Below are 25341 nucleotides of genomic sequence, written 5' to 3'. Positions count from 1 at the left end.
AACACGTACTAAGGATAGTTTGATCCACTTGTATTTTAATCATACTGTACAACACATCACGTATTAAGGATAGTTTGATTCACTTGTATTTTAATCATGCTGTACAATAAAACACGTACTTGGGGTACATCGATTCGCTGATCATGTTGTACAATAAAACACGTACTTTGGGTACATTGATTCGATGATCATGTTGTACAATAAAACTAACGTTTCGTAAAACAAGGAAAACGCCCACTTTATGTTGGTGGCGTAGAACAAAGGATTAATCGTGTGTTTAGTAACATAAACGTCACTTTTAGTGCATGCAATGGAAAATGACGAACCAGTTACAGCGGTACTATTTACGATTCGGACTACCGGTAGCCGACGGCTACGTACGTCATGGGTGAGCGCTCTGACCGAGCTCAGGTAAATTTTGGCTGGTGCGCGCCACTACACTGCCGATAAGGTAGGCCTGTCGCGGACGAGAGCGTGGCCGGTCGGCAGACATGAAAGAACCCGACAGAACAAAAGAAATTCGTAAATTAAACGATTTCTGCTAAAATTAAACGATTTGCCGCGAGAGGTCAACGCTCCACCAAAACGGAACACTGTTCCTTGACACGCAAACACTGCTCCGTGAAAATTAAGCATGCAGTTTTAAAACAAACACTGTTTCGTGAAAAGTAAACATGCAGTTATAAAACAAACACTGGGCCAAGAAAAGTAAACATGTAGTTATAAAACAAACTCTGTTCCGTGAAAAGTTAACATGCATTTATAAAACAAACTGTTATACTCAAAACTAAACACAAGTCTGCGAAGAATAAACGTCGGTTTAAACAATAAACGGTGACTCGTCAAATATAAACTATAATCCAAAAAATACACACAAAAAGAGAACAACTAAACGATTTTTGAAAATTAAACGAAAAAATGAAAAAAATACACGGTAAGGGTCCACCAGTGTCAGTTGACCACCGGTCAAATGTCCAGTTTTAAACGTGTACATCCACACCTATAATTTCCCGAGGAATTTGATCACTGGCATTGACAAAGTATATTGTAATAGTAAACTATAGATCTGCCTACATTCTTACAGTAAACACATTCACTTACTGGTACAAAGTGTCTATTCACAAAGGATTAGCGCTGATCATCCGTAAGACCTGCCGAGGCCTCCATTTCTATAAAATTACTTTGACTTTTCTTAACATTCATCTTTGCGCCTAGAAATCTTTACTTGCTGTAAAATTCACTTCAAATTTTCAATAAAATTTTGCCATGCTCTATTTTTTCCATTCCATCCCTTACTTAAGCGCAATGTATATTTAGAAGAGTTTCATGAACTTTGAACTTAAGAATTTTATGTTGAGTAAAAAATAAATTTGATTGGAGCAATATCAATGCATGACCAACAACAAATTTGTACAATACCAGCTTCAGATTAACCTTTAATTCAGTCTATGCTATAATTTTAGAAATTGTAGATAATATTCAACATCAACATATAATTAGTGCAGATATCGTAAGAACAGATCTCATCCACAGTCTACTGATAATTGTACTATCTGTAACAGGAGAAAGGGAAACGCAATGGCCAGACCGGATTTGAATCTTTTGTACTATCAAATGTTGTACACACTAAAAGTAATTCTGTTGTACATTTGGCAGGAAAAGTAACATAAAGGCTGCTCAGGCTTTGCGGGGGGGATGCACGAACAAACTGAGACTTAATTTCTAGGTATAGAGCCGAACCTCAGAGTAATGGGACTTTGCCACTATATATACTGTGTACATCATTTACTATCTGCTTCCAACAGGTCAATATTTCATAAAATGGACCGGTCATTAAATATCTATTATCTAAATTAATGAAATACAGATAATCTAATTTATTACCTTTACCATTAGAGCTCTAATGTATATATTGTACATCCAGGAATTACTCCATAACAACAATGGTCAGTCTGACACATGTGGACTAGTGGTCAGTTTCCACTAATAAGGCAAGCTGCTTCCTCTTCCTACAGTGCTGTCCAGTGTGTTGACAGTTCACAATTATAATCAATTTAACAACATCATTTTGGCTGTGATTCTTGACCACTTCTTCCTACAGCCACTGTCCAGTCTGGGTCAGTAAGAAACCAGTACTGGTCAAGATCAATTTACTGATTACATGGTTATCCCCCACTGGACACAAACCCAGCAGGTCAAGGATTCTTTCCCTAATGACATGTAAACCTAGACCACTGGTCAAGCTCTCATGGACCATGCTTACCTACAACACTGTATCAGCACTATCTAAACCACCTACTACAAGATTCAACTCAAGCAAAACTTCCAACTCTCTCAGTTTTGGAGGGAGGCATTTGATTTTTAAGATATTTTATTAAATTAAAACCAGCTGATTCCTTTTTGCTCAAATTCAGTTGCACTGCTCAGACTTGCATTTTATACCATAATTTCATGATATAGATGTCGTTTCGACATTTTAAACTTTTGGTACATTTTTTCTCCATGGCCAATATGCAGTTTTAAGGGTTCATTAGCTTAACATGATGCAAGTTTTCAAGTTGAAATTTAAATCAACGAAATTTTCCAAATTATTCAAACTAAAAATAACTTTTATATGTCTACATACATATAATATATAAATCGTAACAATTATTTAGCTGAGGTCTGTGTACCATGTTTTCAAAACTACTCATAGTTTCTTGTTTAAGCAGAATTTCTACATCTTATTTATTATTTGACTGCACATGAGAGAGCTCATCAACTGCACTGGAGAGCTCACTGCATGGTCAGTTCGAATTCGATTCTGGCCGCCCCGTTAAAGTGGTTCAAGTTTGATGACCACACTGACCACATTCCTTTCCTAATGACCTGTGCACTGGCTTGGACTGGATAGTCACAGCTGGTCAAGCAAACCATCTGGACAAACAATTCTCCTGCTGGGATAATCTTGAACTCACAGCTAAAACATTGCAAGCCTGTGTTAAAAGCTTCTGACAAGGAACTCAATTGAGCAGCTTTATCCCTGTGTCATTCCTGTGTCATTCTTGTGGCACAGTTGAGCTGAGGTAACAGTTTTAAATCTGATCAAATTGGCAGAAATGTGATAAAACCTTATTCTTTGATGGTTCAGGTCAGAAATTGATTTCAGTGGTCATCAAAGAATTTCCAAAGTTCTTCTACATACTAAATAAGTCATTAAATCTAATTTTTGAAACATGGATTTTGATTTTAAACACATTTAAATAATGAGTACGGTATTAAACATAAGCTGGTGTGGGTGTGCATGTGTGTGAGAGGAAAAAGAATTACAACATTTTAAATATTTAAGCATTGTACATAGCTACCGGAAATAGAAGAAGACTGATATAGGCATAGCCTGTTGTCTTATTCTTTTGTCAATACTGCTCTAATATCTTCTTTAATGTTAACTTATATGTTTGTATTAAATATGTATTGTCAATAAAATACTTTTGAAATTGAAATTGAAATTATAAACACTTAACAAGTTGCTATTTTTGGTCACAAGAGTGATAATTTTGGAAAAGTTGTAGTTGTAAAATATTTTTAAAACCATGTAATTCACAACATCATATGGCAGCTGTTCATATACCTTTGCAATTTTAAGCCATTTAATGTACTTAATCAATTATTTCCTTCTGTTGAGGAAACTATGGTCCAATGTACTGAATCAAGTATTTCCTTCTGTTGAGCAGAAAATGGTCTGATAATGTTATACGAAAATGAAACATCACTACCATAATGACCTCAACACAAAACAACAGTTATGGACATTTTACTTGGTGAGTATACATGCTGTGATATTGACCAAGGAACACAATACTGACCAGGTGATATTCCTCATCTACATAGGAAGTGTCCAGTTAACTCTGAGGTCACCACAATATAATGTATTATGGATAAATGGTCAAATGGTCAGTACAACCAACTGTACATACGTTTCCTTTACAACTGGCTTGTACATTTTGATGGCAATGGTCATTATGGTTCATTATGGGCTGTATAGCCTTCAGGTCACTGACAATACATACAGTGCACCTAACGAAAAGGTCAAGGTCAGCAGGGTTATAGGACTATAGACACATTGACCGGGACATTACACATATAGTGGTCAGCACAGATTTCATCCGTCATCACTCTGACACATACTGACCGGCCAGTTCCCACAGGGCTAGGTGTGCCAGCACTCAGTCAGTAATGGTCAAGTGATGGACACTCACCATGTGGCTGGTGCCCTTAGGAGATCAGCCTAGCTAACAACTATACTAGAAGAGCATAAAAGGACAATACAAATATTTTTCCTTGAGATATATTTAAAAGTTCTTAACTTCTTTACTGTGTATGCTGTTGACCGATTTAATTGGGAACAATATCGGGAAAATAACAAGATTGTAAAATGTTTTCCTTGAAATGAATAAAGTTCTTTATTATATGTACTGTGCGCGCATGCTTACCTTGCAGGGAATAATATCATGGAGAAAATAAAATGATGATAAATATGTTTTCCTTGAAATGTATACTATGCATGCTTACCTTCACAGGGAACCTGTTATTGAATGATAAAATAGTTTTTCTGTAGGCTATAAAAGTACCTGGTCAATATTTGTAACAATACACATAATTAACATTACGACCTAAGTGTATGGTGATGTGTTGCTTCCTACCAGTCAGTACTTCAGGGCATGTGCTATTGTTTCGAAAATTCGTTTTCATCGTTGCCAGCTGTGATGTTGTTTTACTCACATTTTACCTGATACATATCAACATCACTTTACAAGTCACCATTGCCTCCAAGGGACCAGAAGTGTGCAGAAACAGGATACAAATATAGACTGATTTTAATTGTTTCTGGCTTTTAAAGCAAGCATTACAAATTTTACATGTATGGTGCCCAAAGGTTAAGAATGGTATATAAACTTTATTTATGAATGAATGAACGTCCAATGAGGGAATCGAACCCCTGAGAGCTGCCATGGTGAAATATGATTGCGTTATCCACTGCGCCACCTGACCACCCAGGGTTAAGTAGGTTTACACTGATCTGTGTTAGCATGGCTGTTATGGGTATACCTATGTAGGTTTTGGCCATCACTTGAAAAGTCTTTGGTGTTCTGTATTAGAAGCCTTAAAGCCTGTTTTCTTTTTAGAAAATTATCCAATTTGTTCCTTGATTCTTTTTATTTTTGTCTCTGCTAAAAAGGTAAAAATATTGTGAAAATACCTCACTGCAACAAATATCTGCTTAAAATTCCATTTCATGGAATTTATTTTGTATTGATCCCAATTCTGTCTCGTAGAAATGCTTGGAATAAAACCTATTGAATTTTCAAATGTCCATGCAAAATTGAACAATATTTGGTGAAGCTCAGTTCAAAAAGCAGAAATTGGTGCACAAATTTAGAATGTCAGGTTTAACTCATTCACCCCTAAATTTTTAAAATGGGCTTGCCCAGTCTTTGATTTGGTAAGGTTCAAATGTGACTTTTAAGGGATGAATAGGTTAAGACACTCATGGTGCCCTCTATAGGGTAGAACTTGACATGTCCTTCATGTACGATAAATATAAATAAATATAGACGTAGGTGATGAATTTACTTATACACACAAATACCAGGATGATTTAGTTAAAGAAATATGTCACAAATACGTTCCTGATAATTATTATCTCAATTCAACAATTTTTGAAATGAAAAGTATAACATTTTTTCGAGTTTGTGACATTTCTTTGCCTGCAGATTTGTATCTTCCCAGTAAACTAGAAAAAATACTTTATATCCTAATGAAACATAATTAATGTTTAGTGTACAGTTGCATGCATAATGCACCTATTTTAAAATGGATGTATATCTGCACTTAGACTGCAATTTAAAACGCAACTGTTGAATGACCTCAAATAATGTTACATAACAATGTTGAGTTATCAAAAGCTCGATAATGAACCAGACTCCAATTTTTACAATCAATGATGACGTTTTATTCAGCGTTTTCAACTGTAGCATGCTGTCCCTTTGTCTTTATGCAAATGCTCCATGCAGGGTGTCTACAGGAGCTTCGCAACACATTTCCTTTTAAATCAAGTGTGTTTTTCAACTAAGTCCGACTGAAATCGAATTATACAGCTGCATTTAACCAAACAATGGATAATTAACAACCAGATTTCACAATTATATTGATTCCTAGAAACCCACAACCTTAAAAATCCTGTGATGTTGCCATTTGAAGTTTCGTGTAGATAGTGTCTTTACGAGATAAAATTGATCTAGTAGCTAGTTAATTTGCGCCTCTGATCACCATTTTGCCATGGAAAACTGTTGTCTTTCTAATAAAACGGAGACGCATGAGGGTGCAGTTGAAGCCGGCATATTACAGGTGTTTAATCATTTTGTTACTACTTTACTAACATCCTTAAACCCCTCATGTTCTCTAATTGATCTTAATGAACAATTAGCATCAGAAGAGCGTTTTTTTGGTTAGCTTGAAACAGTGTTTTTCTTTCCATGATTAAGTAATGAGCTTTGGACATGAAATACATGCATGCTCGTAACTAAATGCTTAAAGAGATTTTTATCTTCACAAGTTTTTAAAAAGTCTCTTTCAATTAGTTTATTTTTTTATCATATTTAAAAACCATCTGTCTTTTAAGACCAGTTTTGCTCTCCCCTTTGGTATTTTTTCTAGACAGTTTTCATGAAGACAACCTATAATAATAGATATACTTTTTTTCCTATTTTACAACAATTATGAAACAAGTAAATTCAAATTATATTAATCACTCATGTTGGCCTGGATGTTAGCGTCTGAATGTGGGAGGAAACTGGAGCACCCGAAGAAAACCTGCGACTCATACCGTTTCACATCCGATCGGGAAATATATCCCCTGCCGCCTTGGTGAAAGGTGAGTATGTTATCCAGTGTACCACCTGACCACCTATCATATTAAATTTGCTCTCACTGTCTTTCTCTAAGACAGGTCTCGTTGAATTTTATAAATATTCTCTGCAAATCTCAAAATTCTCACAATTTTCTTCCAAATTCAAACTCATCCCATTTAGATTGTAATTCAAGAACAAAACATTTGATAACATCTGATTTGGACCAGGAAATCTTGAAACTAAATAAACAGGGTACTTTTCTATTGAAATGCCATAAATTGATATCACAAGGATGTGCATATGGTAGGTATAATGAGAAATGGCACGAATGTTTGGGAGACTTGTTTCATCTTGGTCATAAGGACATGTTTAGTAATGAAGAAGTTGTGTTCCAGGCAAAACAAAAAATCATTTGACATTTGACCTTAATTTATAACGTTGACCTTAGAAAAGAAGGTCCTAAAAATCTCCATTTTTATCAAGTAAGAAGTTCTACTCCAGACAAGAAAATCTTGAAATCTGACAAGTTGGGAAACCCCTATGATAAGGTATATATCAAAACAAATGTTTCGTCAAAAAATGTTTCCTTCGAAAATCTAACGCAAATATTGCCTTCATGAAATCAATAGTTGGAAACGATAGAAGAAATGTTGAATTTATGTATGCAATACAACCATCACAACAGTACCAAGCGGTGTGCCTGCTTGAATTATAAGTTGGTAATGGAGGTACATGCAATATCAGGGATTTTGAGCCGATGGGGACATTAATGCATGGGAGTGCACTCTGTGACCCCACCCATTACTAATACACCGTCTCATTATTGTCGTCATGACTCCAATATGCTAGAGCCTCAGGCTCCTTGTAAGTAATTCTTTTACACCAGTTTTTGCACTTGAATCAAACACCTAGCTGACCCAGACTGCTCTTTACTCGCACCTGGTAACCCCTCTATGTGACACACCTCCGTCAATGGAGGGAGGTAAGACAAACGCTAAATAGTACTCAAAAAAACAAAATGTCTCGTGTGAATTGTACTGTTTCTGGTAACAATCTTTACGTATTTGAAATTGTGAAATTTCAACATGGTGTCTTTGGGTAGGCACTCCTACTTTTGTATTCCAAACAGGTGAACAGGTTAAACATTTCACAGGAACAAATCTGCAATCAGTTTCCAATAATTGAAAAAAGACTAGTTAAGAGTTTTTTTAAATGAAATACAAGGTGGTAAATCCAGTAGAAGTCACCAACAGAAATCGAAAATTGACAGAAAAGTAATAACTGACTTATCAATGAATATTGAATCATTCACTAAATTCTTTAGCAACACAGCATCAGGATTAGCTACTGATAATGATAGCAAGCACTACAGGTCTTTGTCAAGTAAAATCATTAGCTTTATGATGAAATTCTACCAGTAAAAAAAGGAACAACTCTGGTCCAAATGATCCAGACATTTTTAACAGGATAAATGAAAACGACCCAGGTGTCAGCTTAGCCATAACGCCATATGAACAAATTTGAAAGAAGATATTCTGTTTAAAACATTATATAAACAAATATTTTTCAAAACTTACACAGAGAACTGTTATCAATATTTCATCAAATTACCTTACCAGACATATTACAACTGAAATTAAAATTAAGTTTACAGGTTTAATACCACATGTCACCACTACAGGAGAGTTCCAATCAACTTAATGATGAACCCCTGAAATTTCATAATGAACTATTCCAACCTTTGAATTGGAAGAGTTCAAATGTGTCTTCAGGGGTGAAAAAGTTGAAGTTAAAATGAAGCTATTAAGTGCACAAAGTTAAACAAAGTACTTGCTAGAAGTCCTAGGAAATCTGTATTCCCACCCATCCTCTCCCTTACATGTCCAGATATATACCGGACTATCCCCAACACCGTCCTCTACTATCTATAAACTACCACCTGGATCCTGTAAATCCATTCCAATGTAAATTTTACTATTGTGTGTTACACCTTTCCCTCCTATAGCCAGCACATAACAAACCAGGGCTAGACAACAACATAATTTCAAAATACAACAACATTTACATAACCCAGTGGAAACACACCACTCCTATAATTTAAATCCCTACCCCCACTTCATTCTAGTGTAACTATTCCAAATCCAAATCAGGGGAAAATGTTATGGCTAAAACCGCAGTTACACTCAATATTTTTAAACATCCTGTTTTTCCGTTTTTTGTGTGTGTGTGTGTGTGTGTGTGTGTGTGGGGGGGGGGGGGGGGGGGTTCAAACATCCTGTTTTGTTAATTTTTCCCCTGCAAATCTGGCAAATTGTTGAGATAACTTTGCTATCGCATGCACTGCCTTACCCAAATGTTTCTTTCTGCGATGATTCCTCTTCTAAATCTTATATAATGACAGGGTATTCGTGAAACAAAAACATTCCTTGGTACAAACATGCTTGTTGAATTCCATAAATTCTTAGCATTTTTTGTCCCATGGGAAAGGAAAAGTCATAATAGTAAGGAACACTTCCCAATTGCAGGTAAAATACTAGATAATTCCACAGTAGTTTTTCGTACATACAGTAACCTCCCCTGATTTACGTTTCGGAGAGAACTAGCGTGACTGGGCCAAGGGACTATCATTGACGAGGTAGCTCAGTTGGTTAAAACGTCAGTAAGATGATCATAAAATACAGTTTGAGAGTATTTTACACTCAGAACACTAGTGTTAAAAAATTTTGTTTTCTTTCATTTTTAGAATTTTTTCTTAAAAGTCCTGTAAGGTATGGTTTTCTTATCGGAAATGATTTTTCAAAGCTACAGTTAAGTTTGGGAAAAGTTTACGATACAATGACCTTATTTGCAGTGGTACAGGGATCCTGCCCATCGAGGCCTATAAGAATGATACTCATATTGAACTAATTCCCCTGAGATTTGTTTTGGGTGGGTTTTACTGCATGAAATTAAGACTACAATAAAATGAAACAGCCATTTTAGTTAAAAGAGTCTCAGCACTCTGTGTCGTACATCTCCAACAACAAAGAGTTCCAATTTGTTAAACATCTATTTTACCTCAGATGTTTCTTGCTCATTTACCAGACCAAACAGTAGAGTAATATATGAAAGAAATATATACATTATAATTTCCTTTTAACAAAACACCTCTGCCACAGGATTTAAACCCTGGGCCTTTTCATTATAGTTAAGCAGGAAGCATATCCACTGCATAACCAGCTATGATATTTGTGATATTAATTTTTTTCTGTTGTGTTAATTGGAAAAATTCCAAAATGTTTAAATTCCCTTAACAGGTATGCAATCTTTAACTGTCTTTAAATTATAATAAACAGGAAATGATAAAAATTTACTGGTAACAGAAAAAATATTTTTTCAATGTCTGTATACAGAAGGAAAAACATAGAGGGACTTGAAGATTAGATTTTGTAATGATGGAACTTCACTGTATTTGAGTAGATACCAACTGGTTAAGTCTAGTTAATTAAATGGCACACCGAACGGTCTCCATAATCAATCTATGCAAACAGCAGAATCGCCCATCAATAACATGGCTGATTGATCATCAGTGTTTCATGGCTGATCAACATTCATCAATGATACTGGTGGTCTGTTCCTAAGATGTCCGCTAACGTCACAAATACCGGCGGTATACCTAAGATGTCCGCGAACGTCACAAATACCAGCTGTATTAATTCCTAAGATGTCCGCTAACGTCACAAATGCCGGCGGTATACCTAAGATGTCCGATAACGTCACAAATTCCGGCGGTATTCCTAAGATGTCCGCTAACGTCATAAATACCGGCGGTATACCTAAGAAGTCCGCTAACGTCACAAATACCAGCGGTATACCTAAGATGTCAGCTAACGGCACAAATACCGGCGGTATACCTAATATGTCCGCTAACGTCACAAATACCAGCGGTATACCTAAGATGTCCGCTTACGTCCCAAATACCGGCGGTATACCTAAGAAGTCCGCTAACGTCACAAATACCAGCGGGATACCTAAGATGTCCGCTTACGTCACAAATACCGGCGGTATATCTAAGATGTCCGCTAACGTCACAAATACCAGCGGGATACCTAAGATGTCCGCTAACGTCATAAATACCGGCGGTATACCTAAGATTTCCGCTAACGTCACAAATACCAGCGGGATACCTAAGATGTCCGCTAACGTCACAAATTCCTGCGGTATTCCTAAGATGTCCGCTAACGTCACAAATTCCAGCTGTATTAATACCTAAGATGTCCTCTAACGTCACAAATACCGGCGGTTTACCTAAGATGTCCGCTAACGTCATAAATACCGGCGGTATACCTAAGATGTCGGCTAACGTCACAAATACCGGCGGGATACCTAAGATGTCCGCTTACGTCACAAATACCGGCGGTATATCTAAGATATCCGCTAACGTCACAAATACCGGCGGTTTACCTAAGATGTCCGCTAACGTCATAAATACCGGCGGTATACCTAAGATGTACGCTAACGTCACAAATACCAGCTGTATTAATACCTAAGATGTGAAATTTAATGTGAATAAATATATAAGAAAATATTCCCAAACAGGAGATAAAAAGTAAGTTATATCGGACAGAAGTACGATGTTCTTGACTAAGGCAGAACTTTCTTATAACAGAAAAGTGCAAGACAGTGTAATTATGTCAAATACATATAAATGCCTTTTATGGACTAAGGTCAGTTAAGATAATCTAAACTAGCTTTTTACTATATAAACTGACTATACGATGCTTGGAAACAGTAAATTATGTAAATTTTTGTTGATATTTTATTGTATTGTACATACTTCCTGCTTTCATAAACAAGTATACTTATCTAAAGTCAACTTAATCCAAGAACCTTACATGTTTTTCCAAGAAGTTTAGGACAAATACACTTCCAACAGACAATATGGATTTAATTTTTACAGTTTTGTTTTAAATCTAAATTTGACAACAGTCTAAAAAATTATGAAGTAATGAAGTTTTCTTTAAGATCAAAATCAGATCTCCCACATTTCAGAATCTACCAGGTACAAATGTATTCAAATCATTTGCTATTTGTATGATAAATATTTCATTTGAAATCTGGATAATGCTCAATATCTTTGTGAAAGTAATAGAGCAGGATGAATAATGTAAATTTCTTTGACGAAACGACAAGAAAAACTGTTAATAGCTCACAAATGGAGATCTAGTAATGATACAATAGCAAAGCTAGAGGCTGTAACAAACACAGAAATTTTGTACATTAATTTGTTTCCTGTGCAATTTATTTTAAATTTCCTATTTAACCTTAATGTATTTCTTATATTAAAAACCTATGACTGTCATTTTCATATAGACTGGGTAAATAACTCATGATTAATACTTAATTCTGCCTCAAATACATCATTGAATTGATTCACTTTGGACTGTGGTGACTCAGATAGACTCTAGATCCTCCTAGCTATATAGATCGTTCAGAGAAATAGATGAAATACCAAGGTGACTGATTTTAGTTGAAAAATACTATAAATCCATCAGTTTTTTATGACCGAGATCTATTATTGAAGTCATTACTAATGTGACAGGGACACAGTTACAAACACAGCATGATTCACATATCATAGCTCACACCATACCTTGATAATATGTGGGTGAGATTTATTGAAACTGCACTATTCTTATACATATAAGACTGTGGGTCGGTGGTTTTTTCTCTGGGAACTACAACTTTCCTCCAACACCAAAACCTGGCACATCCCTAAATGACCACAGCTGTTAATAGGACGTAAAACTTAAACAAACCAAACCAAACTCATACATGTATACCTTGAGTGGGCTGTTCAATCTCATTCACCCCTGAAATTTCATAATGAACTATTCCAACCTTTGAATTGGAAGAGTTCAAATGTGTATTCAGGGGTGAATGAGTTAATTAGCTTTCTGATCCAAAATGATAGGTTTAGGTGCAAAAATGCATGGCAAAGGTTATACTCAAATATGTTTAAGATTGACTTTGACATTTATTGTAACTGCACTGTTCTTATACCTTGAGTTGGCTATAAATCAGCTGATTGAAGGCGATATATTTAGATGCAAACCTCTAAGGTCAAGGACATGGTCAAATCTATGTAAGATTGACTTTGACATTTATTGAAACTTTGCTGTTCTTTATAACCACAAGTGGGCTGAAAATAGCTGATTGCAGGCAATATATTTAGGTGCAAACCTCTAAGGTCAAGGTCATGGTCAAATATATTTAAAATTTTGACTTAAACATTTTTACACAATCTTGTGCACTTGCATGGCATGCACCTTCAAATACATTATGTAATGCAAGGTGACCGATAATTCCTGACTTAAATGAACCCGTCAATTTACACAACTCAGTGTGAGTCACTGTGCAGAGGTCGAACCCAAATCTCCAATCTTCAATAATCCAGCACATCACCCCAGCACCGATATCTCTTAAATACTCTGTATAAAACTATATGATAGTAAACATATCAGATATTCATAGTACACATTTAATAAGGATTTACAAAATCATGAATATTTGGACAAGGATAAAATGAAGCTCTCTAAAAACCTCCTCCAGAAAGTAATGTGTATCTAAGAATTATTTGGGATAAAACTTTAGCCATTGGTTAAAACGTCAAACTAAATCTCCTTAATTCAGCCCCAGACTTATCCTACGAGTGTACAATATAACATAACATACATCGTAAGTCTAAAATGACCTTACCAACATCAAAATCTCAAGTTTAATTTGCACCTACATGTACATGTAGCTTGGCATTCCACTTGTGATTTCTGACTCATGTGCACGCAGTACGATTGTCCTTGAGGTCTGTCCTTGCATGGTAATATATATTTACCTATCTAACTCATGAATATCTGGACCCGAATTTACAGGAATGTTCTGTCAACTTTTGACATTACTGCATGCTATTGCATGTGTATGTACATATTGCTCCATGTAAATCACTAGCCAATGCCCTTCTTGGTTTTGCAGGAATCTTTTATAAAACCTGAATCACATTGAAATCAGTCCATAACAGCCGCCAACATATTTATCAAGAACTAGAAAATGTCTGTAAGACAAGGATGCCCTTTTGACCCTGTGGTTGATTAATGAATTTGGTAGAGTCAGGATAATGAATTGCAATGGGACAAAACAGGAAGGGCAGGATAGATCATAGCTGTAAACTCCCTCTTATTAGAACGGAGACTCCCTTATTTTGACCAAAATTTACCAATATCCCTTGAAACTCCCTCATTCATCTACATCCTGTGGTCAAATGATCTCCTAGTTACTGCAGGGTGTGTGTAATGATCACAACAGGTGTGTTTGAACCAAATGAATGCCTTTTGGAGTTATTTTGATACATAAAAAGGGAAAGATAAATTAAGCAAAGTATAGTTTCAGTCATGTTTTAAGCACTTTCTCCCTCATTGGAAATATGGAATGAGGGAGATCTCCCTCATTGGAGGTTTCAGAGGTTGACACACTAGTTATGATAGATATTCGGGTAACACTAAATACCCCCCATCCCCAAAATGACAGAGGACAGACATAAATATTAAAACTTCAACCTTGTCTTCTTGTATCCAAGTAAAACGTAAGTTTTTAGATCAGAACTTCTTGGCAGTCATAACTTCTGCATATATATATACTGGACAACTTAAAACGTTACCTTGATCTTCGATAAATTATATCAGTGATGTCATAACTCATGGTTAAACCCATTGAATATTGCCCTGAAACTTTTAATGCTTAATAAACTCTCTGAACAAATTCAATTTGACCGCAAGATTTATCAATCCTCTAAACAGAATATTAAACAATCCTTGTTTGTCGAGAGCAAACATCTTGAACAGAATAGCTAATAATCTATAAAACATGTTTGTCTTTGACAGTAAGGACAGAAGTGTATGTTTACCTATACAGTTTACCTGTGAATGTACATTTCAAATAAAACATTTAGGTGTGTCTCACATTCCATTAGATATCAAAATTTGGGGTAGACATCGTAACTTAGTGTCCAAAAATTATCCTATTCTATTTTACAAAATGGCTTTGACCGTGTAACCTGTCTTAGCTAGATCACGTTTGAAATGTTGTACCAGCGGATCTGTCTAGAACACTTTGAGGTGCTAAGTATACATGTAACGTCCTATACCAACTCTGAGGTGCTACATGTAACATCCTATACCAACTCTGAGGTGCTATACATGTAACGTCCTATACCAACTCTGAGGTGCTACATGTAACATCCTATACCAACTCTGAGGTGCTACATGTAACGTCCTATACCAACTCTGAGGTGCTACATGTAGCATCCTATTCCAACTCTGAGGTGCTATACATGTAACGTCCTATACCAACTCTGAGGTGCTATACATGTTACGTCCTATACCAACTCTGAGGTGCTATACATGTAACGTCCTATACAAACTCTGAGGTGCTACATGTAACGTCCGATACCAACTCTGAGGTGCTACATGTAGCATCCTATACCAACTCTGAGGTGCTATACATGTAACCTCCTATACCAACTCTGAGGTGCTATACGTAACATCCTATACCAACTCTGAGGTGCTATACATGTAACCTCCTATACCAACTCTGAGGTGCTATACGTAACATCCTATACCAACTCTGAGGTGCTACATGTCACGTCCTATACCAACTCTGAGGTGCTATACATGTAACCTCCTATACCAACTCTGAGGTGCTATACATGTAACGTTCTATACCAACTCTGAGGTGCTACATGTAACGTCGTATACCAACTCTGAGGTGCTACATGTAACTTCCTATACCAACTCTGGGGTGCTACATGTAACGTCCTATACCAATTCTGAGGTGCTACATGTAACGTCCTATTCCAACTCTGAGGTGCTACATGTAACGTCCGATACCAACTCTGAGGTGCTACATGTAGCATCCTATACCAACTCTGAGGTGCTATACATGTAATGGCCTATAACAACTCTGAGGTGCTACATGTAACGTCCTATTCCAACTCTGAGGTGCTACATGAAACGTCCTATACCAATTCTGAGGTGCTACATGTAACGTCCTATTCCAACTATGAGGTGCTATACATGTAACGTTCTATACCAACTCTGAGGTGCTACATGTCACGTCCTATACCAACTCTGAGGTGCTATACATGTAATGGCCTATACCAACTCTGAGGTGCTACATGTGACGTAATCTACCAACTCTGAGGTGCGACATGTAACGTCCTATACCAACTCTGAGTTGCTACATGTAACATCCTATACCAACTCTGAGGTGCTACATGGAACGTCCTATACCAACAATGGCCTACCTTTAGGATCATCCTACAAACAGGTGCTACATGTAACATCCTATACCAACTCTGAGGTTCTACATGTAACATCCTATACCAACTCTGAGGTGCTATACATGTTACGTCCTATACCAACTCTGAGGTGCTATACGTAACATCCTATACCAACTCTGAGGTGCTACACGTAACGTCCTATACCAACTCTGAGGTGCTACATGTGACGTAATCTACCAACTCTGAGGTGCGACATGTAACGTCCTATACCAACTCTGAGTTGCTACATGTAACATCCTATACCAACTCTGAGGGGCTACATGTAGCATCCTATTCCAACTCTGAGGTGCTATACATGTAACGTCGTATACCAACTCTGAGGTGCTACATGTAATGTCCTATACCAACTCTGAGGTGCTACATGTATCATCCTATTCCAACTCTGAGGTGCTATACATGTAACCTCCTATACCAACTCTGAGGTGCTATACGTAACATCCTATACCAACTCTGAGGTGCTACATGTAGCATCCTATTCCAACTCTGAGGTGCTATACATGTAACCTCCTATACCAACTCTGAGGTGCTATACATGTAATGGCCTATAACAACTCTGAGGTGCTACATGTAACGTCCGATACCAACTCTGAGGTGCTACATGTAGCATCCTATACCAACTCTGAGGTGCTATACATGTAACGTCGTATACCAACTCTGAGGTGCTACATGTACCGTCCTATACCAACTCTGAGGTGCTACATGTAACTTCCTATACCAACTCTGAGGTGCTACATGTAGCATCCTATACCAACTCTGAGGTGCTATACATGTAACGTCCTATACCATCTCTGAGGTGCTACATGTAACGTCCTATGCCAACTCTGAGGTGCTACATGTAACGTCCTATACCAACAATGGCCTACCTTTAGGATCATCCTACAAACTTAGAGGTACTTGGTGACCTTAACGTAGGACTGTCCAGAAATTGTCAAAAGTAATACATGACCTACCTTTAGGATTGTCTCCCAAACTGTGAGGTGTATTAAACACACTGATCATCGAGTCGATCACAATAAATTGATCACCATTTGTTTAAGAAAAAATGCTGTATAATCCATCTTATCTGTGGGCCTTCCCAATACACAGCTCTTATAATCACATAATGGCCCAATTGACTCAAGTTGAAATGTCCCTACGGGACTGGGCCGATTATATATCCCGAAATGCTTGTGTGTGTATAGCGATTGATACAGAAATATAATGTGACATGCCATGCGGAATGTTACAACTGGCCCTCACAGTATACAATAATTTTATATCATTACAACTGATATTCCCAAATTTTGAAACATATTTTTTTTGTTTTCTTCCATAAAATTTATAGTTTTAAATCCAATCCTGAATGAAAGTTTCATGCCATTGTAAAAAGATTTTGTAATAATAGATACATTGTTCGAATCTAACAACTAGCACAACTAAATCAAGAAAAAAATACAATTTCCAAAGATCAAAATCAAAGGACATCTACAAAATAAAATATCCCCTGTCCAAATATTTATGAATATGGCATGCTTGTGAACGCCATAACACAGGTCTTTGTTGTGTTTCTGCAGTCCAATGAATGTGTGGGTGTATTACAAGTATGAAACGTCACAAAGGTCACAACAAGGGTTTGGTTGGGGAGGGAGGGAGGGAGTGCCGTTGTTGGAGGTCAGAATCATATACGTATAGGTCATGTTTTAAAACATAACCCGAATGTCATATATACACACAAATATGTCACGATGTTAATACCATGAAGGAAATATTTTTTAATCATTATTACAGTTATCAATCAACTGTAAATTACTATTATATTGATACAATATACATTGGAATGTGAGTTCATAAGATCATAAACCACAGCATAAACAAATTTTCTATTACCGAGAAATGAAAACTCCCAGAGCTATTTTAAATAATTGAAGTGTGTTTTTTCTTTAGAAAAAGAAAAAAGTTACAGAATATTATCTGAAAGTACATATGTATACAACTTGAAAAATTCCAAGGAATGTGATATATGAAAAATTATTGTAGCATAGCCCTACTGTCCATTATAATATCACTATCATAACAAGTCAAATTGCTTGTAGGTTTGACAACTTTTTCTTTGATCAAGGTTTAACAACCTCGCACTGTCCCAGGTCATATGGAGACAGTTTTGATAACTTTTCAAGCCCACTGAAAAATATCTGATTTTGACAGTTATAGTTTATTTGAAATTCTGACGCTGAAATCTATCAAAACATGTCAGGATGGTTGTAACGCGTAACTTTCCAGTAACACAATCCTAATAGGACAAAACATTTGTCAAATTCTCCATCGTAATAAATACCGGGAACCTCGTCCAGTGTCAGACCCAAATAGTAGAACTCTTGGTTGTCAACAAATGAAAAAATCGAAGCTGACCTAGTTTTCCCGCATACTTTCGTGAATACCTGATGATTAATACTAAATAAGGTGTAGAAAGGCGAGGATGTCGGAGGTTAAGGAGAAGACAGCAGGCTATTGTTGTCCGCCCATGTACGTATCATCTATCAGCTGTTCTGGTAACCTTATCACATTAGTACCAATGTTAGTTCTACTGGTCTGAACTGACATTTATAGAGGCGACAGTCGTATAGTGTCAGTACTGTAACCTGGTAGTCACATCAGAACTATTGTTGATTCTACTACAGGTCTGGACTGACATTTATAGAGGTGACAGTCGTATAGTGTCAGTACTGTAACCTGGTAGTCACATCAGAACTATTGTTGATTCTACTACAGGTCTGGACTGACATTTATAGAGGCGACAGTCGTATAGTGTCAGTACTGTAACCTGGTAGTCACATCAGAACTATTGTTGATTCTACTACGGGTCTGGTCTGACATTTATAGAGGTGACAGTCTTATAGTGTCAGTACTGTAACCTGGTAGTCACATCAGAACTATTGTTGATTCTACTACAGGTCTGGACTGACATTTATAGAGGTGCCAGTTGTATACTGACAGTACTGTAACCTGGTAGTCACATCAGACCTATTGTTGATTCTACTACAGGTCTGGACTGAAATTTATAGAGGCGACAGTCGTATAGTGTCAATACTGTAACCTGGGAGTCACATCAGAACTATTGTTGATTCTTCTACAGGTCTGGACTGACATTTATAGAGGTGCCAGTTGTATACTGACAGTACTGTAACCTGGTAGTCACATCGGAACTATTGTTGATTCTACTACAGGTCTGTACTGACATTTATAGAGGCGACAGTCGTATAGTGTCAATACTGTAACCTGGGAGTCACATCAGAACTATTGTTGATTCTACTGCGGGGCTGGTCTGACATTTATAGAGGTGACAGTTGTATACTGACAGTCCTGTAACCTGGTAGTCACATCAGAACTATTGTTGATTCTCCTACGGGTCTGGTCTGACATTTATAGAGGCGACAGTTGTATACTGACAGTACTGTAACCTGGTAGTCACATCATAACTATTGTTGATTCTACTACGGGTCTGGTCTGACATTTATAGAGGCGACAGTTGTATAGTGTCAGTACTGTAACCTGGTAGTCACATCATAACTATTGTTGATTCTACTACGGGTCTGGTCTGACATTTATAGAGGTGACGGTTGTATAGTGTCAGTACTGTAACCTGGTAGTCACATCATAACTATTGTTGATTCTACTACGGGTCTGGTCTGCCATTTATAGAGGTGACAGTCTTATAGTGTCAGTACTGTAACCTTGTAGTCACATCAGAACTATTGTTGATTCTTCTACAGGTCTGGACTGACATTTATAGAGGTGACAGTCTTATAGTGTCAGTACTGTAACCTGGTAGTCACATCAGACCTATTGTTGATTCTACTACAGGTCTGGACTGACATTTATAGAGGCGACAGTTGTATAGTGTCAGTACTGTAACCTGGTAGTCACATCAGACCTATTGTTGATTCTACTACAGGTCTGGACTGAAATTTATAGAGGCGACAGTCGTATAGTGTCAATACTGTAACCTGGGAGTCACATCAGAACTATTGTTGATTCTACTGCGGGGCTGGTCTGACATTTATAGAGGTGACAGTCTTATAGTGTCAGTACTGTAACCTTGTAGTCACATCAGAACTATTGTTGATTCTCCTACGGGTCTGGTCTGACATTTATAGAGGCGACAGTCGTATAGTGTCAATACTGTAACCTGGGAGTCACATCAGAACTATTGTTGATTCTTCTACGGGTCTGGTCTGACATTTATAGAGGTGACGGTTGTATAGTGTCAGTACTGTAACCTGGTAGTTACATCAGAACTATTGTTGATTCTACTACGGGTCTGGTCTGACATTTATTGAGGCGACAGTCGTATAGTGTCAGTACTGTAACCTGGTAGTCAGATCAGAACTATTGTTGATTCTACTACAGGTCTGGACTGACATTTATAGAGCCGACAGTGGTATACTGACAGTACTGTAACCTGTTCATATTCAAACAACTCACATTCTACAGGTTCAGAATTTAACTGAAATTCATGGAGAACACCTTTGAGTCTCTTCTACAAATCTGGACCGACATTTACAGAGAACACATCTATAGCACCAGTATTGTACCTGGTCACATCAAAAATCTCTCAAATAGCATCATAACTGAATAACAACTTTCTACCGATCTGAATTTTATTTATATCAAATCAAGAATTTGGACCTTTGAAAGTCTACTCTAGTGTCTTATAAATCCTGAACTGTCTAGAAATACAACCTGTTGAAGAAAACTTTGAAGATAATGCTAGAATACTAACTTAGAAATGCATAATGTTTGAACCTAGTCTACATAGCTGCATTAATGTGTACAACTTTCATCAATCATGGTATCAAAGCATGGTATCAAAGCAGCTCATTCTATTTACTAATTAACAGTTTATGTTTCGTTGTGAATAAATCCATCTTGACTGTTCCTTTTAAGGTAAAACCTGACATCCTTAGGGTTTTGAAATATACATGTCTTATTCCACACAAGGTATGGCTAGCTTACAGCTTATGGTGATGGGACTTGAGGAGAGGAGAAGCATATCAATTCCAATGGGATTCTTTTATCATACCTCTCATATGCTATATATTTTCTGTGTATTCCAACAGGACATGCATGTCAATAATGCGTAAAAGTATCTGACATTCAGGGAGAGGTATTGCAGTAATCTATTCTTTCTAAGTAACATTACTTACCAGTGTGGTTTTCTATATCAGAACACAAGGTAGGTCTATCACAACCACATAGACAGTGATGACATCATTAATCCATATGTACACCTGCAAAAAGTAAATCCATAATTGTTATCCAAATCCGTAGAGTCAATCATTAAACCTGAATTCTTATGCCTATACATCCATACTAATTAAACGATGTTGAAAAAAATGTTTATAAAACAAAGTTTGCAACTACTATGGAACAAAAATCAAATAAAGTCTATTTTAGTAAAATTTTGACTACATTTGTATTTTCACTATGATGTTTCAGTCAAGGTGAGTTAAACAATATGTGTACCTCAGTTCAGATTAATAAAACAACAGTGTTGATTTATCAGTGGTACAAGTAGAACTATCGATATCTCTTACATTAATACCTGACAAGAGTATGATTTATACATGTATAGGGAAACACAACACCTCCACCGATTCCAACTTTTTCCTCACAGAGTGGTAAATTATTCAACAAACCTCTGTGCAAATGAATACATCCACTAATAATTCTGTGCATCGTTTCATTTAAATAATGCAGGAGAGATCATCAAACAAGTTATGTGTTTACACAGGTAGCCACAATATCTCTGAGATAGCGATTCCAGTGTTATCTTATCTGTACAGGACACAGAGACCTTCACAGACAACCCTAGGATCATTTACTGAAGGAAGCAGAATTGATAAGGTGGTATATATCATGTGTTCAGGAAATAACATTTTTAATTATTAATGTTTTCTTCAAGGTGCATCAAGGCCAAGCCTGACTGGCTAACAAGGTGCATGACTGGGGTGATGATAAAGTTAGAACAAACCTGTATTTGACACAATAAGTGCCCCACTACTTTCCCCCAGATTTTCCAAGACATGTTCCCTTGAGATTTATGCTTGACGTTTTGCCTTACTGTGATGTACGTGTCTTTGAAATGTAAATAAAAAATATTGTGGGATGTTCTGAAACCAAAATCTAGAAACAAAATACTCAATTATAAGTCTTGACCATGCACACATTTTAGAGGCTGTCCTGATTACTGACTGTAATTGCCTAAACGTTTGCTTTGTGCCCCCTCTATTTATTTCCTGTTTTATTTTAGGGTTCTGGGTGCTAAATGGGTTGAATACTGTAATTTATGTGTTTTAGGGTGATATACAATGTATGTATCCAGTGCTTTTTTTTCATATAAACAAAGATTCTGTCTTTCTAAGACATATTTAGAAAAAGTCATGAAGTAAGACAAAGTAGCTAAAAAAGAATTAAAACCATATAGATCACATAAATTTTGGCCAGACATGCTGGAAAACCTGTTTATGGTAATATTAACTTGTTTCAAAGTCTTGCTTATAACAAAATCATATTTAAGTCCCCGAACAAGGATTTTTCTCATGAACATAGAACTCGTACTTCGACAACAGGGTCTGGTCGAAAATGGCGCCATGCTATTTAGTACTTGTACTGTATAGTAAAACTTAAGACATGTTGAGTAGGCAGAAACAAAGGTAATGATAACAGACACCAGTAAGGTAAACACAGGTAAAAACTACAGGTAACATGTCACACAGGTAACAAATACAGGTACAAAAGGTGATAACACAGACCTGCAGTTTGACAGGGCAAAACAGGCATGAAAGATGGATGATGTTCTAAGGTGGAGGAAAGATAAACGCTAGCAAAGTACAATGTTTAGTGTAGAGTATATATTCAATACAAATAAAATACCATGCCCAATGCTGATTAAGTACACAGTTCGTGTCGTCCAGACATGTGCACTGTAGTCTCTCCGATTCTTTACACTTATGTATTACCTATTACCAAAGTAAGACCAGGGTCGTTTTAGTTGATGATTAAAATCTGCAAGTCCTCAAAGCACACAAAGTATAGTGTTCAGCAGAGACAAAGTATTATGTTCAATGCAGACGACAAAGTGCAGTATGTGTTCCATGCAAAGTCCAGTGCTCAATGCAAAGTTCAATGTTCAATGCAAAGTTCAATAATCGATGCAAAGTAGAATGTTCAATGCAAAGTTCAATGATCAATGCAAAGTAGAATGTTCAATGCAAAGTTCAATGATCAATGCAAAGTAGAATGTTCAATGCAAAGTTCAATGATCAATGCAAAGTAGAATGTTCAATGCAAAGTTCAATGATCAATGCAAAGTAGAATGTTCAATGCAAAGTTCAATGATCAATGCAAAGTAGAATGTTCAATGCAAAGTTCAATGATCAATGCAAAGTAGAATGTTCAATGCAAAGTTCAATGATCAATGCAAAGTAGAATGTTCAATGCAGAAAAAGTACAATGTTCAATACAAAGCAGTGTTCAATACAGAAAAAGTACAATGTTCAATGCAAAGTACAGTGTTCAATGCAAAATATAATGTTCAATACAAAGTACAGTGTTCAATGCAAACAAAGTACAGTGTTCAATGCAAACAAAGTACAGTGTTCAATGCAAACATAGTACAGTGTTCAATGCAAACAAAGTACAGTGTTCAATGCAAACAAAGTACAGTGTTCAACACATACAAGATACAGTGTTCAATGCACACTATATATAAGTACAGTGCTTTTTAGAACTTTACATTAATTTTACAAATCCAAATTCACCATAAGCATTTTGAATGCTTCGGAAATATTATTTTGTAACATGAGCAGAATAGCCTGTTGTTTATTTGGCTTTAGATTTTGTGAGGTCTTTAATGTATATGATTGTTACAGCTATAAATTGAACCACAAAGAGAATCGTGCACATAATGTGCATTATGGTCTTCCGGTTGTTTTTTCTGTTTTATATATCCTTCTACATGTAGCTACATGTATGTATCCCTTTGTGTTGAAGCATAACGCATGCAACCTGGACTGACTACAGATCATTTGCTCTGATGTTCTGATCATTAATTTAATTCTCTCTGGTGTAATCTGCTACCATGTTCAAAGCCATGGTACATACAAGCAGATAGGGAATGTTAGAAGAAACTTTATTTACCCAAAGGTCATATTTTTGAGCCCCAAAAGAAGTCCAGATTGGATCACAAGAAATAGCAACTATCTTACGCACGATAGGGAAAAGGCCAGAAGTCCAGGAATCAAACTTGAAACCTCCTAATACTTGGTAGAATTCAGGGGCCAAGATGGCACCACTTGCACCACTTGGTTGCAGGTTCAAGTCCTACGTGGGGCAGTCGCATGGTACTGGCCACAGGTCGGTGGTCTATCTCTAGGTATTCTGGTTTTTCTCAAACACCAAAGCCTGGGTCTTCCTTAAATGACCATTATTATTAATATGACGTAAAGCACAAACAAACCAAACCACACTCTTGGTGTGCTGTCCATAAACTTAGAATGGAACTGTTAACTGAGGATATAGAGCCAGTCCCGTTCACCTTACAAACAGGCATAACCACATAACTTAGTCAAATATGTTGTCAATTTGTAAAACGGCTATAAATAAAAAAAAAAAGCGCTACCAAAACTCACTTTTGATTGTTTGAACCCTGGCGTAACAGCAGGTGCTTGTTAGACCAAAGTGTCCTGGCAAACTTTTGTCAGACCTTTTTAATAACAGAGTATTTTAAGGATCCCCGTCCCACTGAACCGTGCTTTTTCCTATATATACAGTACCATCTCCCAAACTTCCGTTTGGATATAACTGTAGCTCATTTGATCTAGTACTCTTCCGTTGTCAAGGTAGTTCAATCGGTTTCAGCTATAAGATTCTGAAGTCCAGAGTTTGAATCCCAGTCTGGCTCACAGGATATTTCACAATCAGAACACGTTTGTTGATTATATTTTGTTTATTTCATCTATATTATCTATTCATAAAAGTACAGCACGGTATACTTTCCTTTTCAAAAATGATTTATCAAGGTTATAGTCATGCCGGAAAAAT

General features: G+C 36.7%; 2 protein-coding genes across 3 annotated transcripts in view; one reads left to right on the top strand and one right to left on the bottom strand.

Moving 5' to 3' along the window:
- Positions 1-25341, bottom strand: part of LOC110462740 — a 97268-nt gene that overhangs the window by 21716 nt on the left and 50211 nt on the right. Inside the window, exons 1-2 of one of the 2 annotated variants that reach the window (XM_021516871.1) lie at positions 21936-22008; positions 21444-21527 (exon numbers count right to left, since the gene is read on the bottom strand). The gene's annotated coding sequence lies outside the window, so the exon portion shown is untranslated. Of the gene's footprint in view, positions 1-21443; positions 21528-21935; positions 22009-25341 lie in introns of those variants that run through there. The other variant, XM_021516870.1, reaches the window with a different exon arrangement.
- LOC110462719 lies at positions 10594-11142 on the top strand. Its single transcript, XM_021516825.1, has one exon. The coding sequence runs from the start codon at positions 10594-10596 to the stop codon at positions 11140-11142; it is 549 nt and encodes a 182-aa protein (XP_021372500.1).

Source organism: Mizuhopecten yessoensis, unplaced genomic scaffold (assembly GCF_002113885.1).
Source record: "Mizuhopecten yessoensis strain PY_sf001 unplaced genomic scaffold, ASM211388v2 scaffold10829, whole genome shotgun sequence".
Classification (NCBI taxonomy): Eukaryota; Metazoa; Mollusca; class Bivalvia; order Pectinida; family Pectinidae; genus Mizuhopecten; species Mizuhopecten yessoensis.
This window is presented reverse-complemented; position numbering and strand designations above follow the sequence as displayed.

What these genes read in the sequence shown, in the direction of transcription:
- LOC110462719 (XM_021516825.1), top strand. Translation starts at nt 10,594, where the DNA reads ATGTCCGCTAACGTCACAAATGCCGGCGGTATACCTAAGATGTCCGAT.